The 26,941-nt window shown below is 36.5% G+C and overlaps 1 protein-coding gene across 1 annotated transcript in view; it reads left to right on the top strand.

Moving 5' to 3' along the window:
* LOC139141671 (intersectin-1-like) overlaps positions 1–26,941 on the top strand; it is a 65,496-nt gene that overhangs the window by 10,332 nt on the left and 28,223 nt on the right. The window contains 25 exon segments of the mRNA XM_070711256.1: positions 919–1,023; positions 2,829–2,940; positions 3,747–3,905; positions 4,368–4,837; positions 5,486–5,583; positions 5,833–5,885; positions 6,082–6,193; positions 6,629–6,778; positions 7,518–7,658; positions 8,333–8,420; positions 8,869–9,008; positions 9,719–9,870; positions 10,910–11,274; positions 12,329–12,499; positions 12,502–12,551; positions 12,838–13,001; positions 13,390–13,564; positions 14,168–14,370; positions 15,914–16,056; positions 17,445–17,768; positions 18,800–18,921; positions 19,854–19,982; positions 21,066–21,102; positions 22,361–22,490; positions 22,492–22,559. Of these exon segments, the coding sequence (XP_070567357.1) occupies positions 919–1,023; positions 2,829–2,940; positions 3,747–3,905; positions 4,368–4,837; positions 5,486–5,583; positions 5,833–5,885; positions 6,082–6,193; positions 6,629–6,778; positions 7,518–7,658; positions 8,333–8,420; positions 8,869–9,008; positions 9,719–9,870; positions 10,910–11,274; positions 12,329–12,499; positions 12,502–12,551; positions 12,838–13,001; positions 13,390–13,564; positions 14,168–14,370; positions 15,914–16,056; positions 17,445–17,768; positions 18,800–18,921; positions 19,854–19,982; positions 21,066–21,102; positions 22,361–22,490; positions 22,492–22,559 (3,861 nt within the window).

Raw genomic sequence — 26,941 nt, 5'->3', positions numbered from 1 at the left:
AAATATTTAAATACACAAAAGCAATAATTACAGCATTTCTACTATATTGCATGAATGCATATATCTTAAACTGACTTGTACATGAGTACATTTCTAGAAAATCAATGTTCACAGCCTGACTACACCTTACACCACTGGTACATCAGCTACATTGTGTTTGTACTTTCAGTTTATTCATCCTTGGTCAGTAGCACCATGAAAACTATGTTCCTATGTCTATCATGGGCTCTTAAGTCTTGAACACTGTGGACATAACTACTCATACCTTTTCACACACATCGGAAATTACCTCTCATTTCTTCACAGCTGTTTCATAAAACACACCACCATGGGTATAAGCATACTTCTAGCAAAGTGTTGTCAAAGTTTCAGTGTCCTGTCAGGTATTAAATGCTGTTCAGTTTCAATGTACAACCATATTTCCTTCCATTTAGATTTAGAAAATTCACCTTACACAATTATGTAAAAGTGGAAACTATCAACATCATATAACCGAGTGTATCTTAAACAAGAAGTAGGAGCTTACACTTCTTAGGAGTTCAACACACAATCAATTTTTGCTACATTTTTACTTTCCATGTCCTGGAGCATAATATATCCAAATGGTTTCAGTTCACAAGGATGTGCAAGTAAAATTAGTTTTCAAAATTCCTCTTTCATTTACATATGCAGTCATGATATGACCTTTCCCCATATGCTACAAAAATACCACAGACTGAAATATGGTCTATTCCCATTTAAGATCAAGTGGGATTATCTCATGATTTGTAATTCACATTCACTTGTGAAATGCACCTTAGCAGTTACCATAATACCTGACATAGCATATGAATATTTCTGACAACACCTTGAGTTCACACTGTATGTCTGCAGTCACTGATTATGACTGAAACCAGACTTTGTTCCTACCTGTTTCAGCATCAATGGGTGGTGTGATGCCAATGACAATGACAGCTCCAGCCATGGGACAGAGTGGCTTCACAGGCATGGCAACACAACCAATGCAACCCATGGCTCAGACTGGTGAGTAATATTTGCCTGAAGATTTCAAAAATCTCTTACCAGAGACTTCGCAGTCTTTAATAGCAGATACTGGTGATACAGTGTTCTCCCCAGGATCAAGCAAAAGCGTAGTGGCTAATTTGCATAATCATTTGCATATCATTAATTTATATTTGCATATGGATATAAGCTTGCACATGCACCCACGCATTCATGTACACTCACAACAAAATGCAATGGTAACACACAAGTATGCAATTTGAACATCATGGAAACTCTTTATTACACTTAAATAAATCATCACAGTATAGTACAATTGCAATTAAAATAGAAGATTCAAACAGTAACAGCAAGTTCAGATTGAAAGCAAGAAATGGTTCGTCTGATTGGAGTTTCATTAATACATATAGGGCCTATTGCTAATAAAATTGTCAAAAATTGCCAACAAAGAGGAAAATTCACAAGTTTAAGCTTTACACAATTCAAATGTAATTGAGTTTTATATAATTTTGAACGACAAACACCGCGAATAAATGTTTCATCACGGGATCAATTTCAACCACCGCCCCCCCCCCCCCCCCCCCCCCCGTTTCCATACTCTGTGACAAGAAATTCACAGACATTCTAATGGATTACCTAAAACTCATGCTTATTACCATAACATCCTTATTGGATGCATCTCCTCAATTTAAAAAACTTATGGGCACCCCATCTCTGAAGTCTTTAAGTGCTTTTTGAATGACCATATATGACATTTGATGTGCGGCAATTGCGTCGTAGGAAATATCTTCTTCAAACCCTGTGTTATGGTGTGATTTGATTCAGAATTAATTATCGGTAGATGCTGACCTACTTGGCTACCATTCATAAGCTTCCATTCGCAAGCTTTATTTCGGTAATTTGGAGTTCTACTTAGCAAGTCAATACATGGTTTTTAGCTCACATTTGGTGTACCAATGTGAGGTTATCGTATAAGCTGAATCAGTTCATTTGCATCTGATTTGCATGTCTGTATGTCTGTATATTTGTGGGTATGTGCGGATGTATGTCCGTCACACACAAAGGCTCCCATACCGCCAAAGCTACCATCTCAGTATTTGGTGTACAGGTAGATGCAGGGGTTGAGATGTGAATTTGTTCAAAAGGAACACATCAGTGTCAAAAATGTGCAAATGAGGTAAGAAAAAGTGAAATCCTGCAAATGTGCAGGAGGCATGCCAGTGAGAAACAGGCAAACTCCACTGATCTTGACTCATTTCCTGTCATTGTTTATGAACTGTTACATATTAACAGACCAGCTGCAACCATAGACAGTAGATGGGGGAAGACCGTTTATACTAAACTAAGAGGGGCTTGTTTCTGCTATGCATGTTGCTAAAGTTGACCTCCAGTACCTAAAGTTAGACCTTAATTTCTTTTGTCATTCTTGTTTTTCTGGTTTAAATATTTCTTGTTGTTTTTCTGGTTGTACTGTGCAGAAATCATTGCCATAACATCAACGTAGAATTTTCCTCCACTGAACAGATAGAAACAACATTTATTGTTGATCATTGGTAACCCATACTGGTATATACCAATTCTGATCAAATTTGAATGACACCGTATAATTGCGGTATTTTTACCCTTTAGCACGAACATGTTTCATTACCTGTGCACCTTTTTCTAAATGAATGTCTGCTACATTCCATGACAAGTGAACAAAATGCAAATAAGTATATTATGGCATGTTTCATTTTACATAATGATGGAATCATGTCAGTGATACAAATACTTGTTTTTCAAAGTGATGAAAATGCATCCTTACAAACTGCAATACTATCTTACAGGTGGCCTCAGCACAATGCCAGCAAAGCCCACATTTGGATCAGGAGTGGAAACAAAAATGCAAAGGACGGGATCCATCAGTTCAACTGGATCAGCATCTCCACCAACTTCCAGGTGAGAATATCTAGGAATGTTAGAATGATACACTCTGCCTAGCCTTGCTCAAGTATTTCCAAAACATGGAAGTAACATTAGTCTCAGAAGTAACAAAACTTTTGATGAAACTGTGGTTGCTACTCAAGGAATTTCACTGTAATGAGAGTGTTTTTGCAGAATATCTTGTACAGTACAGAAAGTATTCTCCCCAGAATCAGACTGAATAGAAATAACTAGTTTGCATGACGCTTTGCATAATTAGACTGTCTTACATTCGTGTGCCTAAATAATTATTCAGATCATTCAGATACATATAAATAATAAAATTGGATTCCAAGAGAAGTTTGATTGTATTGATAAAGAAATCAATTATTTATATTCGTCAAGATAAAGTTCAAATGCTCCTGCTTCTGTCCTGCTTCTGTTCGATATTCATTGAAGGACAGTGGTTCATCTACTTACAGTAGAGGAGACTAGTATATGTAGTGGGGCCTTTCAGGTAAAATTGCCTAGGAAAGCAATGATATAACATTGGTTTATGCTAGTAGTTGCTTACCGGTACTTAGAACAAAAATTTATGGACAAAGATTGAGTATGCTGACATTTCAAAAATGTGAAGATCAAATGATCAAGTTGTGAAAATTTTAGAAATCTTTATTATTTCTCCATTATTTCTAAGAAACATAGTCAAACTTGTGCATAGTATCAATATTTTGCAGTTATCAGATTTATATTGTATTTTCTTCTCCAGCATAGAATATGGAAAGTGTTAATTTTAGAAAATAGATTATGCTAAACATATTCCTTTGATTCTTTTCCTGTAGGGCAAGTGGTGACTGGGCTGTACCTCAGAATTCCAAGCTGAAGTACAATCAGCTGTTTAACACCCATGATAGAATGCGCAGTGGCTGGTTATCCGGGGTACAAGCCAGGGGTGTATTAGTGCAGTCAGGATTACCGCAACCAGCATTGGCACAAATATGGTAAGTGTCAATCTTATCAAATACAGTAGATTTTCGATCGGATTCGAACTCACAATGTACGGCACCCAGTCACCTAGCAAAGAACATCACAGTCAAAAGTAATAAGCCAAATCCCATCCTTAAACAAGAGTGGTTCAATAACCGAACTAGTTATTTCAATTTTTCTGACTGCAACCCCTCCACACATACGAGTTCATGAAGCACTTGTACTCACATACTAACTATAACACATCGCATACAAACTTTATCAAAGCAATGAATACATTTGTTTACTGGGTGAAAGACACTCATCCCAAGAATTGCACATGACGTTAGGGGCACCATATTTTAGTATTATTGTGTAACTGAATATTGTTGAAGTTTGTATCAGTGGAGAATGACAGGTTGTGTTCTATAAAAAACATGTAAGTCGTTCTTACAAATTGTCCAGAGAAGTAATGTAAGTTTCTGTTGTGGTTGCAGGACATTATCAGATATTGACAATGATGGCAAGTTGACAAGGGAGGAATTTGTTCTAGCAATGCATTTAGTAGACACAGTCAAGTCTGGAAAACAGTTGCCACAAACACTGCCACCAGATTTGGTACCACCATCATTCCGACGAAAGATTTCTGGTGGAGCGCCTGTACCTGGTGGGGGCGCCGTTGGACTGCCACCTACCAGCACTAGCAGTGGTACAATGGGCGGAATGGGTACTATGGGTGGAATGGGTACTGTGGGTGGAATGGGTACAATGGGTGGCATGGGTACTGTGGGTGGAATGGGTACAATGGGTGGCATGGGTACAATGGGTGGCATGGGTGCTATGGGTGGCATGGGTGCTATGGGTGGCATGCAGCCTTTGGTACCCATGGGTGGAACTCTTACCAAGCAAGGCAGTGTAGACAGTGTGGAGTCAAGTGAGAAAGAAGATGAAAAGAAAAATAGACCAAGTGAGTTCTCGTACTTGTAATTTCTGTCACAATATCGTCATGAGTTGTTGCTGTTTTGCAGTGGATAATATACAGAAGATATCAATTCAATGTTAGGTTACGACAGATACATACTGACCATGGATCATCCAGTAACAATATATCTTGTAGTGCACACATATCCATTTTGTCACTAGAGTACTGTAAATTGCACAAGTTCTATCACTTCAACATGTCATGTATGTAATTTACCAGAAAATATTCTTCAAGTATTAACCATTTGAGAGTTGTAATTTTCCCGCCAAAATTTTAGTGCAACATTCATCAATTTCATGATTTTTCTGTAATTTTTTCATAATTTTAGACCAAATAGATATCTTTCTTTGGCCACAGATTTTTATCAAAATTTTAGCAAAAATTAGAGAAAAACTGACTGGTGTATCCATGATAAAGGTGACAAAAATTACTTTGGCCACTAAAGGGTTAAACAGACACATGTTTTTGTTATTGTTCCACAATGGCCAGCCATTGTATGCATCACAGCACAAATCAACATTCTAGAAAATAATCAAGTAATGATCTTGTTCAGAGTTTTAGCAGCCTTCCATCTGCCATCTGACAACACAACATGTAAATAATTGGCCTCATAATGATGGTTTTTTTGAACAGTGTCTCTAGAAGAACGAAAAAAGCAAAATTTTGACAGAGGACAACAAGAACTGGAAAGGAGAAGAGCATTATTACTTCAAGAACAACAGAGAGAAAAGGTAGTTATTTGTAAGACTTTCATATATATGAGCTCGTATGCCATGAGGTTTCAGACTATGGAAATTAAGTTTTCTGTAGAAAAGTGGTGATTTTCCAAAATTGTGTTGAATTGTTCCTTTGAAATCAGTGTGGATCAGTGATTTGAATTACATGTCTTATACAGAAAGGGGTCATGTATATTTTAGTATCAGTCATGTTAGATTCATCAAAGGTTTAATAGTTTTTATCGGTGATTTTATTGATAACAGGATAGGAGAGAGGCAGAGGAGAGAGCGGAGTTTGAAAGAAAAGAAAGGATAAGGTAAGGAATCTTTCTCTTCATTTAATTCTGAAATGCTGTATGTCCAAAGGAAAAAAAATGTTTCCAAAGTTTGATATTGATAGTTTGATCAGTGGTGATGTGAGTTGAATGAAGAAAGGAACAAATAGTGAATGGATAGCTGTTGTTGATGTGTTGGATACATGTATGTTTGACCAAGGAATACCATATAATACAGGTTAGAACAAGAAAGGCGAAAACAGATGGAGATGGAAAAGATAATGGCAAGACAGAGAGAAATTGAAGCTGAGAAAGAGGAGCAGAGAAGAAAAATTATGGAACAAAGAGAAGTGAGTTGTCTTGTACATGTATCATACTGTATGTCTACAAAACATGAAGTTTGAAAATGCCAGTTGGTGATGGCAGTGGTCAGTGTATAAGTGAACTCGGATCTGAGGCCACGAACAGCAAGCTTGCATCTGTTGACTTGTGTGATGACATATAAGTGAAGAACTACATTACTCACCATTTTGGTATGAGATGTATTGTATCTCATGTGTTGAAAATCTGAAATATTCAAATAAAATCTAAATTTAAATAAAATTTAAATTATCAAAAAAATTCAAATAGGTGGCAAGAAAGAATTGCAAAGTGATAAACACATTCAAATTCATACAGTGGAAACAATAAAACTCTGGAATAGCTGGCCAGATTAGATAAATATCATGTGTTTTGACCAAAGACAAACTACAGAGGATTTGATATACCGCTGTTCCTTGTTACAGGCAGCTAAGCGGGAACTTGAAAGACAAAAACAGCTTGAATGGGAAAGGAACAAAAGACAGGAATTGACAAATGCACGAATCAAAGAACAAGAAGCAGTGTGTCATCTGAAGGCAAGAAACAAGACTTTAGATTATGAAATTGATGGACTGGTAAGTATTCAGTTAGTAGATGATTTCATAGGCATGAGATATTGGTTATCAGTACTGTGTATTTGTTTGGATAAATCAAGTAAAATTAAAGTAACAATGCTTGCAATCAGAGAATTTTTAGATATAAAGGTTTTAAAGGTACACTGTCACCTGTTCCAATTTTGCCACAGTTACCATGGAAACAAAAAATCTAACCAATCACAGATTTTAAGCGGGTGGCCACTTTTTAAATACAGCGCCCTCACAGAGGCATTTTGAATAGCAAGGAATGCCCCTTTGACCATATATGGGCATATTTAGATTACAGGTGACTGTATACCTTTAATCAAGCAGAATATCCTTCAAAGTTGCCAGGAGAAGAGTGTGCAATACGTAATACACACATCCAGAGTTTCTGGTAATGTAAAAATGTTAACGCGTTGCCCAAAGGAACAAAATGGTTTTGGTCATGAAAATTTTTAATTTGCTCAAAAGTCTTATCAAGCATCATATTACCGATATTTATACAGCTGTGTTTTAGGATCATACTTCTATTTATGTTCTTTTTAACCCTTTGAACCCGGCTCAGACAAAAATGTCTGCATGATGTCATAGGGTACCAGGGAGTCAGGGTGCAAAGGGTTAAAATTGGCTGCTTTCAGTGTATTGTCAGCAACAGTGGTTCTGTTATCTGATGGAAAGTCCTTGTATTTGTACTGACACTGACTCTATTGTATGGTTTTACTCATCCATTTGACAGGAATCTAGGAAAATTGAACTGAACAAGCAGCTGAATGACACCAAAATTGGCATTCAAGATAAAACTGGTAATTTAACACTTATGGCACAAACAAGAGGAATCCAAGTGACTGAAATTGAAAGATTAGAACAGCAGCTACAGGTTGGTGATCAGTGTCTTAATTCCCTGTGTCCTCATATTGCTTTGTATGTAACGTAGAACTTCTCAACACATTGTAAACGTCTGTTTTCGTTACTGCTTCATTGTGACAGTGGTATCAATTATCATGGTACAATGCAGAAGATGTTACATCTGTGTAAGAGATAACTATGTGTGTTTCATTTATTGGTAATGGTATTAAGATCAATGTGGCATCTGTGGTACCGTGTGTGTTTGTTGCTACAACTGTTTTACATGCCAAGGAAGAAAACTTTCTTTGGTTTCATGTTCAAAAGCAATAAGCAAGTCAATGTTCCCAGAGGGGTTCTCACACATTTTACTAGAATTTATCCTCCTTTCCTTGTAAAAGCCATAACAAGAGAAAACAAGAAACGTTGATGTATTTCAAAATCTATTTACCCATATTACTCAAACATGGAACAGTTTGTAACCATCATACTATGGGTAAACATCCTGTAATGACTGTGGAACTATATAATTACTGTATGACAAGCTGCATCGAATAGAAATGACTCTGACTTGGTTTCTGTTAACTTTTGCATTACATAGCTAAGTCTTGCTGTGCTTCATATGTAGATGAACAATGTGTATAATAAGGTCAACACGTTTCCTTTATAACTTTATTTCCATATCATATTTAACTATGTCATTTCCAGGATTATAAACAAAGGGAATTAATGCTTGAGCAAGAAAAAGAACAATATCTAAATCAGTTGAAGAGGCTTGGTGAAAATAACCCAACAGGTGAATGTTTTTTATCTTCAGATGATGTCTTCTACATTGATATGCAAAAAAATCTTTCTTTGGTCTTATAATGTTCAATGTCTGTATTAAATGAATTCATGTAATATGCAAAGTACTGGTACATTCAATCAGGTCAGGTATACAAATCAACTGATTAGTGGTTGTCAGTTTAGAATATTCATCAGCTTAAAATCTTGCAATGTGTATCTTTGATATCTATATCTGGTTTTCACTGACATTGTTAGAATATTTTGAAAACAAAATCCCTTTCCAAGAATATTTACAGTCATCATGTCACAAAATTCAAAATGGATGTAGTTTGATCTTCCAGTATACAAGTATTGCATACTGGAAGAGACCAGTCTAGATGATAACGTGGCATAAAATATGGATTGTTAGCTTGTCTGGACATTCAGTGTAACATTGGTTTTGTAAATCTTTTCACCAGGTGATACCCTTCGCACTGTCATGTTTAGCTTCAATAACAAACAGACAACGATGAAGAAGCTTGCCAGTGAACTTGAAGATATTGAGAAAGACACTGCTTTGAAATTACAAGATATAGATCGCAGTCATATGCAACTCAATGTAAGTTTTAAAATCGCTCATCTTATTTCCGTTATAACTTTTGGTAAAACCACATTGACTGCTAGTTCTGATTAATCCTCTTTCTCCCAAGTGGTATTTATTTCTATGATTTGTCTGTGGAGCCTGGTAAAAAAAGGATTAATTCTTTATCCAGTCACTTTATTTCATGTAGTTTGTATTGCTGTTTTTGACTTCAAATTGTTGGTATTAAAAGTAGATGTGTCAGTGAGACTGTTTGTAGACCCAAATTTTTCAAATTAGTTTCTACCCTGCTAGCTGCTTCTTTGTATTGATGTCAATGACATACACACCATCAAGCTGAGTCACCCCACATTATGAAGTTATTTTATCAGAGCAAGCAATGCCCCAGAAATACAAATTGGAAAGAAATTGTTGTTAGTAGTCTGGACGTGTGCTTGTTTCACGTGTGAAATTTAAAGTAAATGCTGCACATAAGCAAGCTTTTATTGAAGATCTATGCTTCAAGGAAAGAGGGAATATGAAAACATTTAGTCTGTTCATCCCTGATTGCCTGTGAACAGATCTAGACCCACCATTATAACAATGGGTTTGGGCGGAACCATGGTGGTGAAAGGGTTAAACCAAGGTATATTTCCCCCTGCATAGTGATGTCCAGCCAGATTTACTTTGCTATCCATTTGATGGACATATTTGATGACAATGTGTAAGCCTTTGTTGTTGTGATTCAGGACCTAAAATCCAAGGTTCCAAGGGAGGAAATGGAAATCCAAAGGTTAAAACGTCAACTCGAACTGAAGAAAGAAGAGATTAATGCTGCCAAGAGAGAAATTGAAGAATCAAACAGGCGGAAACAGTTTGAAGAGGCACAACAAAAAATAAGGTGATTTTCACATTGTCAGTTGGTACAGCGGTAATTTTTATAGTTATGAATTGCAGCATAAATATTTTTGTTCAAATGTAATATGGAGATTACAGTGTAGACTCAACATGGTCACTTGGCCAAGGGATACTGATTTTCTTATCAAACTACCCCAGCAGTTCTTTGCAGTGATCGTGTGTCATGTCACAAGGAGTCAAGGCACTTTGTATTATTGCACAATCTCACATGGTCTGTAACACTCCCTGAAAGTCCTTGAAAGTCTTGCAAAGCCTCTTGGAAAGCCCTTGAAAATGAAATTGATTCCTGGAAAGTGTTGGAAAATTCATAAGCCACCCATGATTTCTGAAAATCTGAGAATGATTAGTCTTGATGTCATAAAAATAATATGTGTAAAATGATATATAAAAATTTATGTGAAAATAAAAAAATAAAATAAAATATTTAATGGAACAATACCTAAAAGAGGTATTTTGGACCTAAAAGTGCTTAAAGGTTGCTGAAAATAAAGTTGAATTTTAAGTGACTTTGAGTGTGAAGGACTCTGAATTCTCAGAACAGTTAACTGTATTTTGTACTGTATAAAACATAGCTTCCATTTCCTGTTTTATCTTCATGGGAGAAAGTTAAATTTTGAAGTTTCACAAAAAAACTTGTTATATGAAACTTCATGTATACTGCGTAAGCCTCAAACTGAGTCCAAACAAATAGTACTGAGACAAAGTATTGTAAGAATTTCAGCATTTAACCGATATCATGACATGCATCTTTCCATGAAGTACCAGTGTGGACAGACTTTAACCCTTTGAGTGCTGTAATTTTTCCCACCAAAATTTCAGTGCAACATTTTACCAATTGTTACGAATTTTTCTGTAACTCTTTTTATAATTTTGGCCCAAATGGATACCACATTCCATTGGCTACAGTTTTTCATCAAAATCTCGGCAAAAATCTGAAAAAAATTGACTAGGGTAAATTTTATAAGGCAACACAAATTGACTTTGGTGCTCAAAGGGTTAATATTTTTTTTTAATTGATATAGATCAGAGGAAGAGAGAACACAAAGAGAGGAGGAGGAGAGGAAACGAAGAGAACAGCAGATGGAGGCCGTCAGACTGGCTCAACTTGAAGCAACTAGAAAACGATTAGAAGAAGAAAGAAAAGAGCAAGAAAATGAGAGGCAACGACAAGAGGAGGAGAAAAGACGACAAGAAGAGGAAAAACAAAGACAGGAGGAACAGAGGAAAAATTTTGCAAAAGCCAGCGCTAAATTCCAACAAGATGACGGGGAGGAGCTGAGAGCCAAACTACAGCAACAGCTTTTGAAACAACAACAGTTTGACAACAAACAGCAGCCAGAACCAGCAAAGGAGGACAAACCACAGCAAGATACCGATTTCTTTGCTAGTAAGTTGTACAACAATCCTTGTGTGGAATTCAACCAATCTTTCATTCACCTTGAATATCAGGATATTCGAATGTTCTCAATCTTACAAGTATTTGTTCTGCCATGGTTTCACAGTAATGTTACATTCAACTCTGACGGCAGCCTTCGTTTATGCAACATTACACTTTTGATTCATCACCTCATCAATCATGTTAAATTGACCACATCCTGTGATAGAGTGTTCAAAAACACACTATTTAGAGGTCAAAGTACAACATCTAACAAGTCAGCGAATATGTCAACTTGATCATGGGATATTAGACACACTCAACATTTGCATGAAAGTTTATTTCAAAGTGCCTTCCACATTATGCTTCAAACAAAATAAACAAAGTAAAATACTTTGAGTGTTCACTATCACTTTAACTCTTTGAGCGCCAAAGTCAATTTTTGTCATCTTTATAAAAAGTGCCCCAAGTCAATTTTTTTTCAGATTTTTGCCAAAATTTTGGTGAAAAACTGTAGCAAATAAAATGTGATGTGCATTTGATCCAAAATTATCAAAAAATTTACAGAAAAATTCATAAAAATTGATAAAATGTTGCACTGACATTTTGATGGGAAAAAGTACAGCACTCAAAAGGGTTGATATTTGTCACTAGAATGACCCAACATAGCATGTATGGCCTTTCACTCAGATACAATATTACAACTGCCTTATCAGCTTGTTATCAAAACCTCTGACCAAAGTCTTCATGTAATATGTTAAGAGGGGTGTACACAGAGGGTAGTTATGTCCAGATTAAACATTAGTGGTAGAAAATGCCAGAAATAGGGACAAGTATGTCATAGGTTTCATTCTGAAGTACGTAGTGTGCAATGTTACGCTAGTGAGTAGGTACCATTTAGAATTAGCCATTACATGTATTGGATAGTTTGCACTCTCAAATAATTCTCTTTATGTACATTGCACAAAATTGCTGCTCTTTCTTGATAAAATGAGTGCTACAGATGATATCCTTTATTGCGATTACTTTTCTAACAAAACCGCAATTTTTTATTTCAGACTTTGATGATGCATTTACTGCCCACTGCAACAAACACAACCTCAACAACTAACAAACTCTGAAAACCAGCAAAGTTTGGAAGCAGCATTCTCGCAGCCAAAAGAACCGTCGACAGAAGACAAGCAAAGCACTGCTGGTGTTAAAGCTGGCATTGCCAAGTACAAAGCACTGTATGCATTTCAAGCTCAAATGACGATGAATTATCCATCAACCCTGGAGACATAATACTTGTATGTAATACTTTTCTGTTTGAAAGGGGTTAATGTGCTGTGATTTCTGTATATGGTATTTCAACCAACCAATCAGCAAAGTTTATATAGCGCCAAAATGTTTAAAGCATAAAGGTTGTAAAGATCACTATGCCTCGTACATAGCAAAAAACAAAGAAATTCACTTTTAACCCTAAGAAGTTGAAATTCTTGCATTTTCTTTTCCTCAAAAAAGCCATGAAAAATATTCAGTTTTCAAATGAATGTAATATTCTTTGGTGTGTAATTTTCACAATGCACTGAACAGGTTGCTAAAAACCAGAAATCGGAGCCTGGCTGGCTTGGCGGAGAAGTCAATGGTAAGACAGGATGGTTTCCAGAAAACTATGTTGAAAAATTACCCTCAGAACCAAGCTCGCCAGTGCCATCAGATGTTACAAAAACAGAATCACAACCAGAACAGCAAACTAAGTGAGTACATGGTTGATTATTCGTTATCGCCTACCTTTTACTTCTCCAGGCTTAGTATGAAGATTTAAGTATAGCCATTTGTTTATATCAAAGATAGATGATGGATCATTTCATCTGTTAATCAGTTTGTTTTAAAATGTTTGTATGGCAACTATATTTATATTATCCACGTGTCTCCCTTGTGCCGAAAAGATTCTAACTCAAATTTTCTAATTTTTTGTGACTTTTCACGACAATGTCATATTTTGAATAACAGACCTACTGATGCATCATAACACCAAAGTGCTCTCATTATAACACCCATATCAGCTCTCCTTTCATCCTCTGGTATTTTCAAAACTTAAGAATTTTTTTGTCTCTTGACTTTCTTCAATTGTGTCTTCCACAGTTCCAATCAGCTTTCTTCAGCTGTTGTAGCAGACAGTGCTTTCGGTGTAACACTAGCAGTGACAGAAGAGACGTCAACAACCACGACAACAACGACAGAGTCGTCAGGATGGAGTGCGTTTACACAGGTCACTCCTACTGCCAATGCTTTCTCATCATCACCAACTCCAGAACAGGTATATTTATAACCTTCGTCAAAGTTTTTCCATCCCAGTGTGTGCAAGATATTGGCAGAAAATGCAAAATATCAAAAACAGAAGTTTGAATTAACACTACAGGTCATCTTGAAAGGTTTTACTGTTAGCCTTACTAAGACTTCTTCAAGTAAAGACTTCTTGTCCACAGTTCAGTAAATACCCATTTGTTTACGTGAATTACATTGCTACCAGAATTAATTCAAGCACTACCGCTAAAAGTGATGTTTCACATCTAAAACTAAACGATCAATTAAACTAGAACTGCTCTACCTGTAATCTGCTATGATTGTCCATTCAAACTCCCCCTGTCAGTTGTGTGACTTGCTACACTGGAAGTAGCTGTTTTTGCAATGCTTCCGCATAAAATACATGAATTGGTGTAGTTAAAGTTACTGTAATTTTCAAATTTCTCTTTATCGCTAGTTCACTTTGATCTAAAAATTCAAGAGCTAACTGGGTTAATGTTAATTTTGGAAGATGTTTTTTCAAAACTGTTTTACAACATTGTGGTCGGTTTATTATATCTGTATGCAAATTGAGTTTTTCAAGTGGAAATTGACAATGATTTCCATGTACTTGAAGGGTCAGTCAGTACCTGATGGTGTTCAGGCACAAGCCATCTATCCATGGAGAGCAAAGAAAGAGAATCATTTGACCTTCAACAAAGGTGACATCATCAATATCAAAGAACAGCAGGACATGTGGTGGAGAGGTGAACTCAACGGTCAAGAAGGATGGTTTCCAAAGTCATATGTCAAGTTGATTTCTGCTCCAACAAAAGATGGGTAAGTTTGAACTTTAACCCTTTTCACCCCCATTTTCCTGTAAACAGGTCCAGCTTCATCATTAACCCTTTCACCACCATGGTTTGTCCCAAATCCATTGTTTTCTATGGTAAAGTTGGACCTGTATACAGGGAACTGGGGGTGAAAGGGTTAAAAGCATTGGGTATGGGCCAAACCGTGGTGGTTCATGTACTACGTGCCTCTAAACTGGAGTATTTAACTTTTGCTCAAACTTTTCTTCAGGAAACTTTCAACCATTGTCTTACCAGGAATGAATATCAGGGGTCACCGTGCAAAGTTTGTCCCTAGAGAAACAAATAACCTAACATTAACCAATATTTGAAATTCAAAATGCCCGCAATCCATGTGTTAACTGTATGGAGAAAAATTGAAATTGCTAGTTTTCACAAAACTAAGATGGTGAAAACTTTTCTCACATCAAGAGCTACAAAATGAGCCCTCACAAGTGGTAGACTAAAAAAGTATTGCACAAGTTTGAGAGTTAAAATACTGCTTATGTGCAGCGTGCTAATAAGGTTATCTCTGATTGGTCCATTGTCATTATTCACAGCAACTTAGGGAGTCTATTTGTATTGTTTTAATTATAATGGTAAGATTCAGCTACCCAATTGGATAACAGCTTTCTAGATGCTGCACATTAGCTCTCAAAATATCTGTTCCAGAGGCAGATTCTACCTAAAAGATTACAGAGAACACCACATTAACCCGTCAAGCCATTTAGCAAAATGCCTAGTGAGACAGGGAGTCATTTGGCCAGATAACAAATAAATTGGCGATCAACTTCATGGTTGGGTAGAGCAATTGCAAACACTAAAATCAGCGGGTAATCTCAATCGGTGTCAATTGTGAATTATTCTTCATTCGATTCAGTTTATTTTCTAAGATACACCATGAGAGAAATGGTTTGTACCACTGTGCGATGTTTACGCAGCCTGTAGTATCAGTATCAATTTTATGGCCAGAGTTGGGCTTCCTGCTGACTTTTGTATTACAATCGCTGTACCAGACCACTGAAGTTGACCGCCAATTTACTTGTTATCTGGCCAAATGACTCTCTGTTTTACAAGGCATTTTGCTAAATGGCTTGACGGGTTTATGTGGCGTTCTCTGCAAATGTAATTATCTTTCCAATGTCTGGTTTACTCAGATAGTGAAATTGCAATAAGTCCTTTGAAGTATTATTCTTCTATTCACCTATTAAACATTTTGAATACCTTTTAAAAACATAAAAATCCAACCGTGCCAGTGAAAATAATAGGGTTATTCATCGACTTGTCAGAAGGGGATGGGTGAGATAATAAGTCCTATATGACATGAAGGTAAGGACAGTTATTGATTAACAAACAATTATAGCTGGTATGATTCTATGACATTGAATAGGCTAGTCTCTATGGATTGTGAGTTATTGTGCAATTTGAATACTCACGCAGTACTCATTAACACATTTTACATCTATGAATACATTTATAATGGGAAATTACAGAATAGCTGTCAATAACAGTGTTGTACTGCGTATTTTCAGAGTTGGAACTCCAGTCAATGTTCAAGAGAAAGAACCAACAGCTGCTGCAAACATGCCAATCTCAACGACTCCAACTCCAGAAGTCATAGCTGAGAATGAATCCTCAACGTTACCTCCAAAAACTGATCAGCAGGACAGTGAAGGTAACGGACAAAATTGTGACGGGCTTTGAACTAATTTGAAAATAAATGTGGAAAATATGAATGTCAGATTTCATAAGTTGTCAGAAATGTGCCAATCACAATGTAGTTTGATTCGTTAGGCCATCTGGTATCTGGCAAATTGACAAAAATAAATTTATGAAATATAACAAAAAAAATTCGTTTTGCTGTCATAGTAAACACAAATGTTTTTGTGAGATTGATCTTGCATGTAATATTTCTATATCAGTGAAAGACAAAAAACTGACATGCCGTTTCAATATCCTCAATGTTTCAGTACACCTTTTCACATTGTTTACAGTTAGCGTATCTACTTTATATAGGACATCACAGGAAGGAGAAAGTGTGTGTACAGTATTATTTTCAGTATTGGTCTGTTTGATTTTTGTGGTCTCTATAATGTTATGTTCAAGCTGTCAGTATGTTTCTGCAGATACGCAAATAAACACTCATGTTATCGTATGTCAACAAAAAAGACCAAATCTATTTTATTTCTGAGACCTGGTTACTTTGTCAATATAAAAACGAAAAACTTAAACTTTTGGCACAAGACCACTGATTAATTTTCCATGGGCCTTTTGGCACAAAACCAGTAATTAATTTCCCATAGGCCACCACAGCAGCGTTGAGCTCAATTTTCCTATTTTAAAAAAACATTCAGCGGCACAAATCCTCTTGACAGGTGTTAGGTTAATGTCAGCTTGACTACTGATGGATTTTTCGTGTGGGCAAGTCCACAGAAATTTCGAGCTAGTGATAAAAATGGCGCCCTCAGTGGTGTTTTTGACAAAATTCAGACACACTGTTATAATTTCCATGAGCCTTATAACTCCTTACGGTATATTACCACAGAATGCTACAGTTATCATTCACAACAGTCTGCATTTTGATTGAAGCAGAAAAATATCTTTACAAAAATACTTAATTAAAGTTCAAACCAAACAAGCAGCCATGCAGGTATCAAAACTTAAGGTCCGTACTATTTTTAACTCAAACTTTCTTCATGGGTAACGAACCCAGAAGTGAATTAGTGGTCTTATGCCTTTTGCTCTAAATCTTAATGTGAGAAATTTAAACTGTCCAAATCCAGTATAAAATCCTGGGTTGCTCTTCAAATTTCGGTACCAGAGAAATAAATTACTGAAAATTTAATGGCATTGGAAATCTGAGATATATTGTGAAAAATTTAATTTCAATTTTCATGAAGACAAGAACGTGGACATTTCATTTACTCTGCATGTAGGCATCGAAGCGAGTCCACACACTTAGTAGACAAGACAGGTATTATAAAAATTTTAGATTGTGAATATCTATCCCCAAGGCATGTTCTACCCACAGACAATTTAAAATTTTTGATTTTACTCTTACAGTCTACATCGGTATGTATGCCTACTCATCTACCGAACCTGGTGATTTAGTTTTCAACGTTGACGAGGTCATTCATGTCACAAAGAAAGATGGGGATTGGTGGACTGGCCACATTGGTGATAGGTCAGGGGTATTTCCTCAAAATTACGTCCGTAAACTGACAGCCGAGGAAGAGGAGAAGCACAAACAGAAGCCAGCCCAACAAAAACCACAACCACAAGTGCAAAGTAACGCCCAAGCACCTGACCTTAAACTTCAAATGCCAGAAACGACAAAAGGAACTGCTCCAAGTGCACCTAGTACATTAGAAAGGAGCAAAAAGCCTGGTAAGTACATCCAAAGTGTCCTTCTGGAGCACAGAACTGTTCTTGGTGATCTTGCTTCATATAGCCACATACCATGCTATATCATTATCTAAATGGATACAGGGACATACAGAATGTTTATGTATCTGATATGAAGCCAAAGCTCCCCTATTGCAAGGATTTACCATTGCCAATATGCTGTGAGGCAAGGCATGTTATCTCTCATACAGAGATAATCATGTGTACCAAAGCACAGTGTTCAGTTCTACTCATATGCACAGAGCTACAACTGTCATGAATCCATTTCAAGGTATCCATATGGCCATATTCAAAGACATTTGCTCCTCTTGTTTCCACATCTGTAGCCAGAACATTGACTTCCCTGGGTACCATGAACTGAAAATATACAATGATTTGTTTTACTTGACAATATGGCTTCTTCAGCCAGGGTATTTTTACATCCTATGATTAGATCCAGATATCAGATGTTGATTGAAATCCAATAGAATGGCACTTTTGATCATGTCATAAAACAGTGCCCTGGGGTAATATGATAGTCATCTCCTTTCAGGAAAGTATATAGCTTCCAAACTATTTATTGATAGTATTGACTAAACTGTTGTTGATATTATTGACTAAACTGTTGAAAAATCTTACTTTTAGTTTTAACTGCACTCTGTCTGAGTGAATACCTGTATTAGAAGCAGCTTTTTTTTACAGAGACGTTTTCTGTCAATTGACATTGTCTCGCAATGTTTTGAACAAAACCTGCTATTGAATTTCCACACATTTACTGTTTAATAGATTCGGTAGTGAAATATATTCAGCACATTGCCCAAGAAACAGTTTACTTCATTCCCATAAGACAATGTTTGCAACAAGTTTTGAAATTCACCAAATATTTAAAAACATGTAAACTATAAGGTCAGTTTGCATCTTGTATTTTTTACTTGCCCGTTTGAAGTACTGTTGCCATGGCAATGTGATTCAAATCTCCTAGGTAACTGACACTTCATGTTTGTTTGTTTGAATGTTTGTTTTCTCCAAAACAGAAATTGCCCAGGTAGTGGCAGCCTACACAGCGACAGGGGAGGAACAACTGTCCTTGCAGCCTGGGCAACTTATACAAGTGAAAAACAAAAATCCCAGTGGATGGTGGGAAGGTGAATTACAGGTAAATATTCAGTGACTTTTCGGAAATTTAAGAAAATCTCAAGGTTTTCAGCAGATAGGAGCAGGAAGCAACACTCAAATAAGAATCAAATGACGACATATAACAAGTTTCAATGTCTTGAAAGGGTACAGTGTGAAATGTTGATGCCCATGGGATTGCTAAATGTACCAGACAGACATAGCAGTATTGTTCACATCAATGCCAATGGCTTGGCAGGTAGTCTCATAAAGACATCTGAATCTGCAATCACCCTTTTCCTGCCAGATAGTATCACTTCCCCATCTGCCAAGTTGATAAAAAGCTGTATTGAGCCAAAACCAGATGGATTTTCACCCTCTTGGCTTAGTTGACTATCACATTGAACCAGCAAAGTAGAAAAATTTATCTCTTTCCAGCGTGATTTACTTAATGGAGTAAACTACACAAATGCTTGTTTTGCATTCAACTAGTAAGAACTAAACATCCTCAATTGTTAAAAACAGATTTCTCTTAGAACTAGATTTTCAGTGTTTGAGCAAAATAATTTAAACTCGTTTAGGTGCATAAGCATGGAAAGAACCTGAAATAGCATCATTAGGCACATATAAACTGTCCTAAAATTGAAAGATGTCAGTAGTACTCATACGAATATACGGTATGAAATTTAGCTCAAAATATGTCCTTAGCTGGTGTCATGATTACAGAGGTGTCTGTAAGCTCTAATTTCTGGGGATGTCAAAATGCCTAATGAATAATGATAATGTGCTGCTCTCTGCATGTAAGGCACATCCAAATTTGAAATCCCACATTCAACACCTTGATTTCACAACAAAACATGGTGTGTTCCTAGTATTTTGTAAAGATGTACCAATAAGCGAGATTTCAAAAGTGTCGGGTGATAAAGAGTTTTTCCTTGACAATAATTGAGATGACACCTTCCTGTATGTCTTCAGGCACGGGGCAAGAAACGTCAAGTTGGATGGTTTCCAGCAAACTTTGTCAAAATACTGGGCGGTGCAACAACTCCATCAAATACACCGACACCAGACCAGCAGAAATCAAGTTCACCGTTTACAGTACCAGTAAGTTGAAATGATTTACTATTAAAACGACTTTAAGATAGGATGCGTCTTGGGTGCAGATAGACATCTTCTCAAATTCTTACAACTCTTTTCTGATCTACCAGTTTTGGGGGCTTATTTTAAAGCTTTTGGAGTAAGGAAAATTTCATAGTCTTAGTTTTCCAAAAATAGAAAATTTTGTTTTTCCTCATAGTGTTAACACAGAGATGGGAGCCATTTTGAATTTTAAATACCAGGATATGTTAGGTAATTTGAGTCTCTAGTTCCAAACTTTGCATTGATGACCCGATATTTATTCTTGATTTGATAAGAGGATGGTTGAAAGTTTCATTGAGGAAACATTTGAGCTAAAGTTTTAAGTCTCCACTTTGAGGCCCCTTAACCCTTAATCAGCCTGGAATACTTGTAAGTTTTACCCCTTCACACCAACAAAACGCTGCCAGATATGTACGTCACCATTTACCATCTGAACTTATAACACTACACAAGAATGACCAGTGCAGTTTTCAAGAAGATTCACGCATTATGAACCAAAATTCTTAATTTCCACTTTCTGAAAACCCAACCTTGAGCTGATCCAGGTTTGACCAAATGTTTTGAACATTATTACATGTAAATCACAGCTGTATATTGATGGTGCAAATATAGTGATCAAGATGTCAAAATATGAAAATACGTGTGGTACATTTGCAATACAGCATGGTTTGGACACGCACAAGCTCTCAGCTGGAGAAAAATTCCCATTTTGATGTTCCACACCAGAATTTCAATATGCTGTTGTATTTGGCAAAAACCACTTCCACTCGGTTTGACCAGTTTACTCTATGTATGCATTTGCTGTCAGGTGTGTATATGCAGTGATTTGGTCAACATCCCATGGTATACATGTCGCTTGGGCAGTTTATGTATACCTGCAGGGCAGTTTTCATTCAACCCTCTCCCACCAGCCTCTTAACGGTTTTATGTCCCTCTGCACCCCTATGTTCTGTGTGAGCAGGTCTGTAAGCCCCATTTATAACAATAGATTTGGGTCAAACCATAGTGATAAAAAGTTAAATGTGGTGTTGATTTATTTTCCTACAGGCTGAAGTCAATGGAGGAGCACCACCAAGCAATGCCTGTAAGTTGTCAAGAATGGTATACTTCTGTGGAAATGTTGAACAAACTTCAGACTTGGATTTGCTTAAAGTGGCACTCCCACTTTGTAACATTTTTAAAACACATTTTCTAATGCCAATGGTCGATATTTGACTTGGCAACCGCGCGGATCGCAAGATATCGATAAAAACATGTCCTCAAAAGGTAAAAGTTTGAATTCCAGTGGCCGACCTAAATTCAGCTTCCAAACATCGAACGTTCGGCACTGGGGCCATTGTCAACTAAGCTGACACTGCTGTTCGCCACAGTGCCACTTGCATCGGTGATTGGTCATGCCCTGCGGGAGAAAGCCGAGTCTTACTGACTCAGCGATAAAACGAAAAACAAAGTTTGGTGATTTCACCAGAATTCGCATAGGTGACTAGCACAGTTACTTTTGGTTGATACATAGCGGCTATGTATCGAACCACACGTAACTGTGTGGCAGACGACAAAATGAAGTCATCAGAGGTGGCTAATATTTTACACGTAAAAAACTGATATCTCTGTGGTATTGGTTAAAAATATAATACAACTGATTGAGAATAATGAAAACGACAAAAACTAAGGAGAAGTTTTTGAAAAAAACTTACCTGAGGTAAAGGCATAATGCTGTATATAAAGTCTTCGCAATGGGAGGTAAATTAATTGCGTCGTTCGAACTTATTATGGACTCCCTAGAATATCGTCAATCAGCACAACAACAAACCCTTGGGGGGTTTCGGGTCATAATCGGGATGTGAAAAATACGCTCAAAAATGACATGTTTTTATCGATATCTCGCGATCCGTATGCAGTCGCCACGTCAAACATCGACCGTTGGCATTAAAAAAATGTGTTTTAAAAATGTACAAAGTGGGAGTGCCACTTTAAAAAGCAAGAGCATTTGCTTTTACAGTTATCGAAGGTTATAAAATCTGGTCAAAACTGCGTCAAAATTGTTATATCCCATGTAAGAGTTTGAAAATAAGGCAGTAATAACTTTATCAGTTAAATCTGAAGACAAGTTGTAACAAATGCAGAGTCTCAGACCAAAAATGTGATGGTGCCAAATGAAAGTATCCTTTGCAAATTATTTGAGGAACTGTATCTTCTTGCCATTGTATCTCAACATTATTCTAAGAGAAATTTCATTTTGATGAAAGCATCCTTAGAGAGTATTGGACCTTCAGTTTAACCATGTATTCTGTTTTGTAACAATGTATCAAAAGATTGCCATATATGCATTATATTTGTTACAGTGTGTCAAGTGATTGCAATGTATCCATATACATCAGAAACTGAAGGTGATCTGTCCTTTAGTAAAGGCTGTGTAATCAATGTACTCAGCAAAGACGACAAGGACTGGTGGAAAGGTGACTCAACGGTGCAATAGGATATTCCCACAAAATTATGTCCAACAGTTGACAGAATCAGATGCTTCAACATCCAGTGATAAATGTAAGTAAGATTTCACTTCTCAAGTAATTTCACTGACCATATTGTCCGTACATTATATTATCAGAACTCGAAAAGCAACTGACTGGCCACTATATCTGGATGACATTCATAGAATGCAGTTAAAATCATTGCGAACTTCCAATCGCACATATTCAATACCTACTGAGCAACTGTCTTCTTAACCTGTCCCAAAGTACCTTCTTTTGCTAACTTTCTTCAAAATTAAAATAAAAGTTCAATCAAAATTATTTTTAATGAAATAGGACAAGTTAGATAATCTAACAAGTTTCAAGAGTAGCACTGTCTATTCAACCCTTCCAGCAGGCGATAATGGGCACAGCGCCCTCACTTTTGTAATGAAAGACTCCCTGTGGAGTAAGAGGGCCCTTCCTTCATAATGAAACACAGTCAGGTTCTGTACTCTGAAATCAGATGAATATGTTTCATTTAACAGTAATCCAGATGATCATAAGGAAATAATTACATTTGAAAGGAATGAGTACTTGGCTGGTCCCCTCATCCCTGAACTTAAAAGTCAAAGAAACTCAAAGTCATTTATACATGCATCCCACTGGACACTTCTTTTAAACACTGGATTTAACCCTTAACCACTATGGTTTGACCCAAAGCCATCGTTATCCCATTGTATCAATGGTGAGTTTGGAGCTGTTTACAAGAAAATTGGGGGTTGATCAGTTTTCAGATAAGTTGTGCAATGCAAGGTCACATGTGAATGACCTCCTAGGCTTGCTTGTGAAAAAAAGGCAAGCTGTCACCAAACCAAACGTGATGATAAGCAGGGAAATTAATAACACTACCATTTGACATCATGATCAAAAACTCTGTAGGTTTTATTACGCCAATGAAAGGGTCAACATGGTGATGAAGAGATATTAAATACTTTACCTAGCAACTGATCTCGGTGTACTTTGTTTCCAAATGTATTGAATTTGCATCAAATATCATGTAGTGGGTTTATATTCTCAAATTTAGTCAGTACTATGCATACTTTGCAGCGGTTTTGCTAAGATATGTGAAGATACGTAATTGTTTTTTAACTAGAGTTACATTTCTGTTGTTTCCTTAAACTATTTCATTGCTGGACCAAAGGGAAAGTTGGTACTATGACTGGGTTACCCAAGTACAATTTATAGTGTTATTTCCCTGAACTGAAACACTGATATTTTATTACCTTGACACAATGACAATTCGGAATGTATCTGTTTTTGCAAAAAAAAAAGATAGAGTAGGGGATTAGACAAACATATGGGTATTTACAAAGACAGGTATTCTGTTCATGAACACTTGATCAAGTACGTGATGTCCTCATCTTTGATGCTATGCCTCTGGGAGGCAACATTTGAAACAACTTTGATACATTTGGAAACAAACCATATCCCCTAGAATTATCGGCAGGTAAGATTAATATGAATCTCATAGTCCAAGAGCAAAATATATTCCAATTATGAATGGCTTATAACGGTCTCTGTCTTATCATCTTTATCTCTTCATTGTCACTGTGGTTTCATCGTGTGATTTCTTAAGATATACTATCTATTTCAATTATTTCTTCTAACTTAATTTTTTTGGGTTCAAGATCCCGTTTTTCCTTATAATTACATAGCACCCTCTAACTATTGCACTTAAGGTAAAAATACTAATATTTTTGTGTTTCCTGTAAGTGTAAGTAAAGTGACTACAAGTTTGTTTTTCCTATCAATATAAAAGTAAAAAATAAATGTAGGTAAAAGATATGAAAAAAATACATCTTGCCTATGTCTCTGATCTCTTTGATCATCATTTACCAAATGTTGACTCTCTTATGGTTTAGAGCCATTACCAAGCAGACTGGTCCAACATAAGGATTAATCAATATTACACATTTGATTCTGATCACCAGTGCTGTAGTTTCGAAAAATATGAAGAAAGCAAAATGAATAAAAACAAAATCTTCATATCATCATCATTATCCATCATGCTATTGTTCATCCTTGAATTAGAAAAGTAACATTCCATAATAAGCATATCTGTGCATTTATTTCATCAGCTGCGTGTCGTCATTCATTTCTCTTGATTCCATTCCATATCTGATACATCCTAGTTGCTGACATTATCTTTCCATCTGCTGTGCCGTTTACAGGATCACCCTCCAACCTGTCAGTTACAACAAAAGTGTGGAGCCCCACTACCAAAATACCTGCAGTTGTTTGTTTCAAAACTCTCCCACCAACCCTACTCACTTCACCGAGTAGCAAACTTAAACAGTGGGTAATCTGGTGATGAGAAAAAAAACAAACAAACAAACAAGAAATCAGCATCAACATTCAACAGAAGAAACTTGAAAATTCGCCTTCCAGCGTCAAATATTTATTCTTGAAGAGATGTGTTTATTTGCAATAACTATTGTTAGAGTTGCTGTGTTATTTTGGTAGTGGGTCCATTTCTGTGATGTGCTCTGTCTAGATATCATCTCAACTCTCTTTACTATGTCACTCTTGTGTGTGTATTTAGCCCAAGTTTTGTTGTCTGAGCCAGTCTATGCACCGATAGGTCATAGGTTAAAGTTCACCTCGTTGACCCACTACCATCGTAGCACGTTTCTCAGTTTTTACCCTCTGAGTTTTTTCTGTAATTTCCTTTAACTGTTCAACGTTCCCATGTAAGTTGTAATATTTTGATATATAAGAGATGTGATTTTGGTTCGAGAGAAAAAAGATTCAATAATGCAAGTTTTTATACATTCATAAAGGAAACTGGTAATATTATGTAGTGATGGAATGTTTGTTGAGTTTTTATGCTTGGCAAAACAGTCATTTGCCCAGCAAATAGCATAAATTATGCAGTATAGGATGTTTTGTGCTAGTTTAAACATGTCCCTGTGGTATGTATTTACGATTTCATGATTTATGATTAGGCCAAAGTAATTAAATTCTTTGTTTTGCGTCCACTCTAAATGGGAAAAGGTACGCGTCTAAGCGGCTGAAAAAACACACAAGAAAATAACACAATGTAATTTGATTGCAGCAAATAAAAAATTGTAACAACATTTTTAGTTCGGTAAAGCTAAGCGGTTATGTCCTAAAATTTCCTATTCGAATACACTGTGTGTGTTTTTCATGAAAACCTTGAAAACCTAAGCGGGTGGGGACGCAAAACAAAGAATTTACTTACTTTGGCCTTATTAATGATGACAAAGGATTTACCTACAATGAACTTTATCCCTTTGTCCAATCAAATAAATCATACCTGTTCAGTAGCAAAAAACCGGTAGGTACCTACCAAAAGTGGCGTCTTTTCAGTGAAAATTGTCACATAGGCCCTCTTTAAGAACTTTCTTACACCTTGTGTTTTGTAATATTATTACTCAGTGATGTTTTCCAAATGAACATCAACAAGGCACCATCACTGTTCAACATGTAATTTTCTAGTTTTCCAACAAAGGCATTTGAGACAAATTCATTTATGCCGTGTTTGATGTCAAGAATTCTAAATTGTAAATGTAAATTTGCTTTCTTGTCCAAGTGTTTCCAACGGTACATTCTTGAAAAGTTACTGCCTTTTCCAAACAGCGGTTGCTCTCTGAATGACATGCCCACCTTGAAAGAAATTGGAACAGCAGGAAATTCCCAGCTTCACTTGAAAAATTTGCATTGTTTGAGTTTTCCATGCTAACATATTTCAAATTATGTCAAAAGAGTGTTTCATATTAACCTCTCGAATGCTGGAAAATTTCTGACAACATGAGAACTACCTTGCCTGGAGAGCAAGTATTTCCCGTGAGATCCCATACGTCTTCACAGTGTGTTTGGTGCTGCAATTTTACAACAAAGTGGTTATCAGAGAGTTGGGTTAAACAACAACACAATGTTATATAAACTCATATTGCTAGGTGCTGTTTCAATACAGTAAATTTGTCATCGTTTAGCTGTTTGATCATGGTCACCATTTGATAAATTCGCCCTACTATTTAGAATTTAGAATATATATCTACCAATTCCGGCTGTTTCACATGAACCCAAGGTAAGAAGCAAACTATGTGTGATGGCAGTACTTTCAAAGTGCATGCAAAAAAGTCTATGCGTATGTGTGAGTATCCATTCCTATTATAAATCCCCAATATCCCTGTAGAAAGTTCCACCAGCCTTGTTGAATATGGCAGTTCACCCTTTCACCACAATGGTTTAGCCCAATCCTATTGTTATCTATGCCAAAGTTGGGCCTTTACACAGGGAAACAGGATGATAAGGTTAAGGGGGTGAAGCATGGTTATACCTTTGTACTGCTATCCAGTGGAATTTTAGATCCACCTTTGAGATTGATTCATTCAGAATGATATTATTCACAGTAATTATAATGCCGTCATTTAAATTCTGGGTCATTTT

This window comes from Ptychodera flava, chromosome 10, assembly GCF_041260155.1.
Source record: "Ptychodera flava strain L36383 chromosome 10, AS_Pfla_20210202, whole genome shotgun sequence".
Classification (NCBI taxonomy): Eukaryota; Metazoa; Hemichordata; class Enteropneusta; family Ptychoderidae; genus Ptychodera; species Ptychodera flava.
This window is presented reverse-complemented; position numbering and strand designations above follow the sequence as displayed.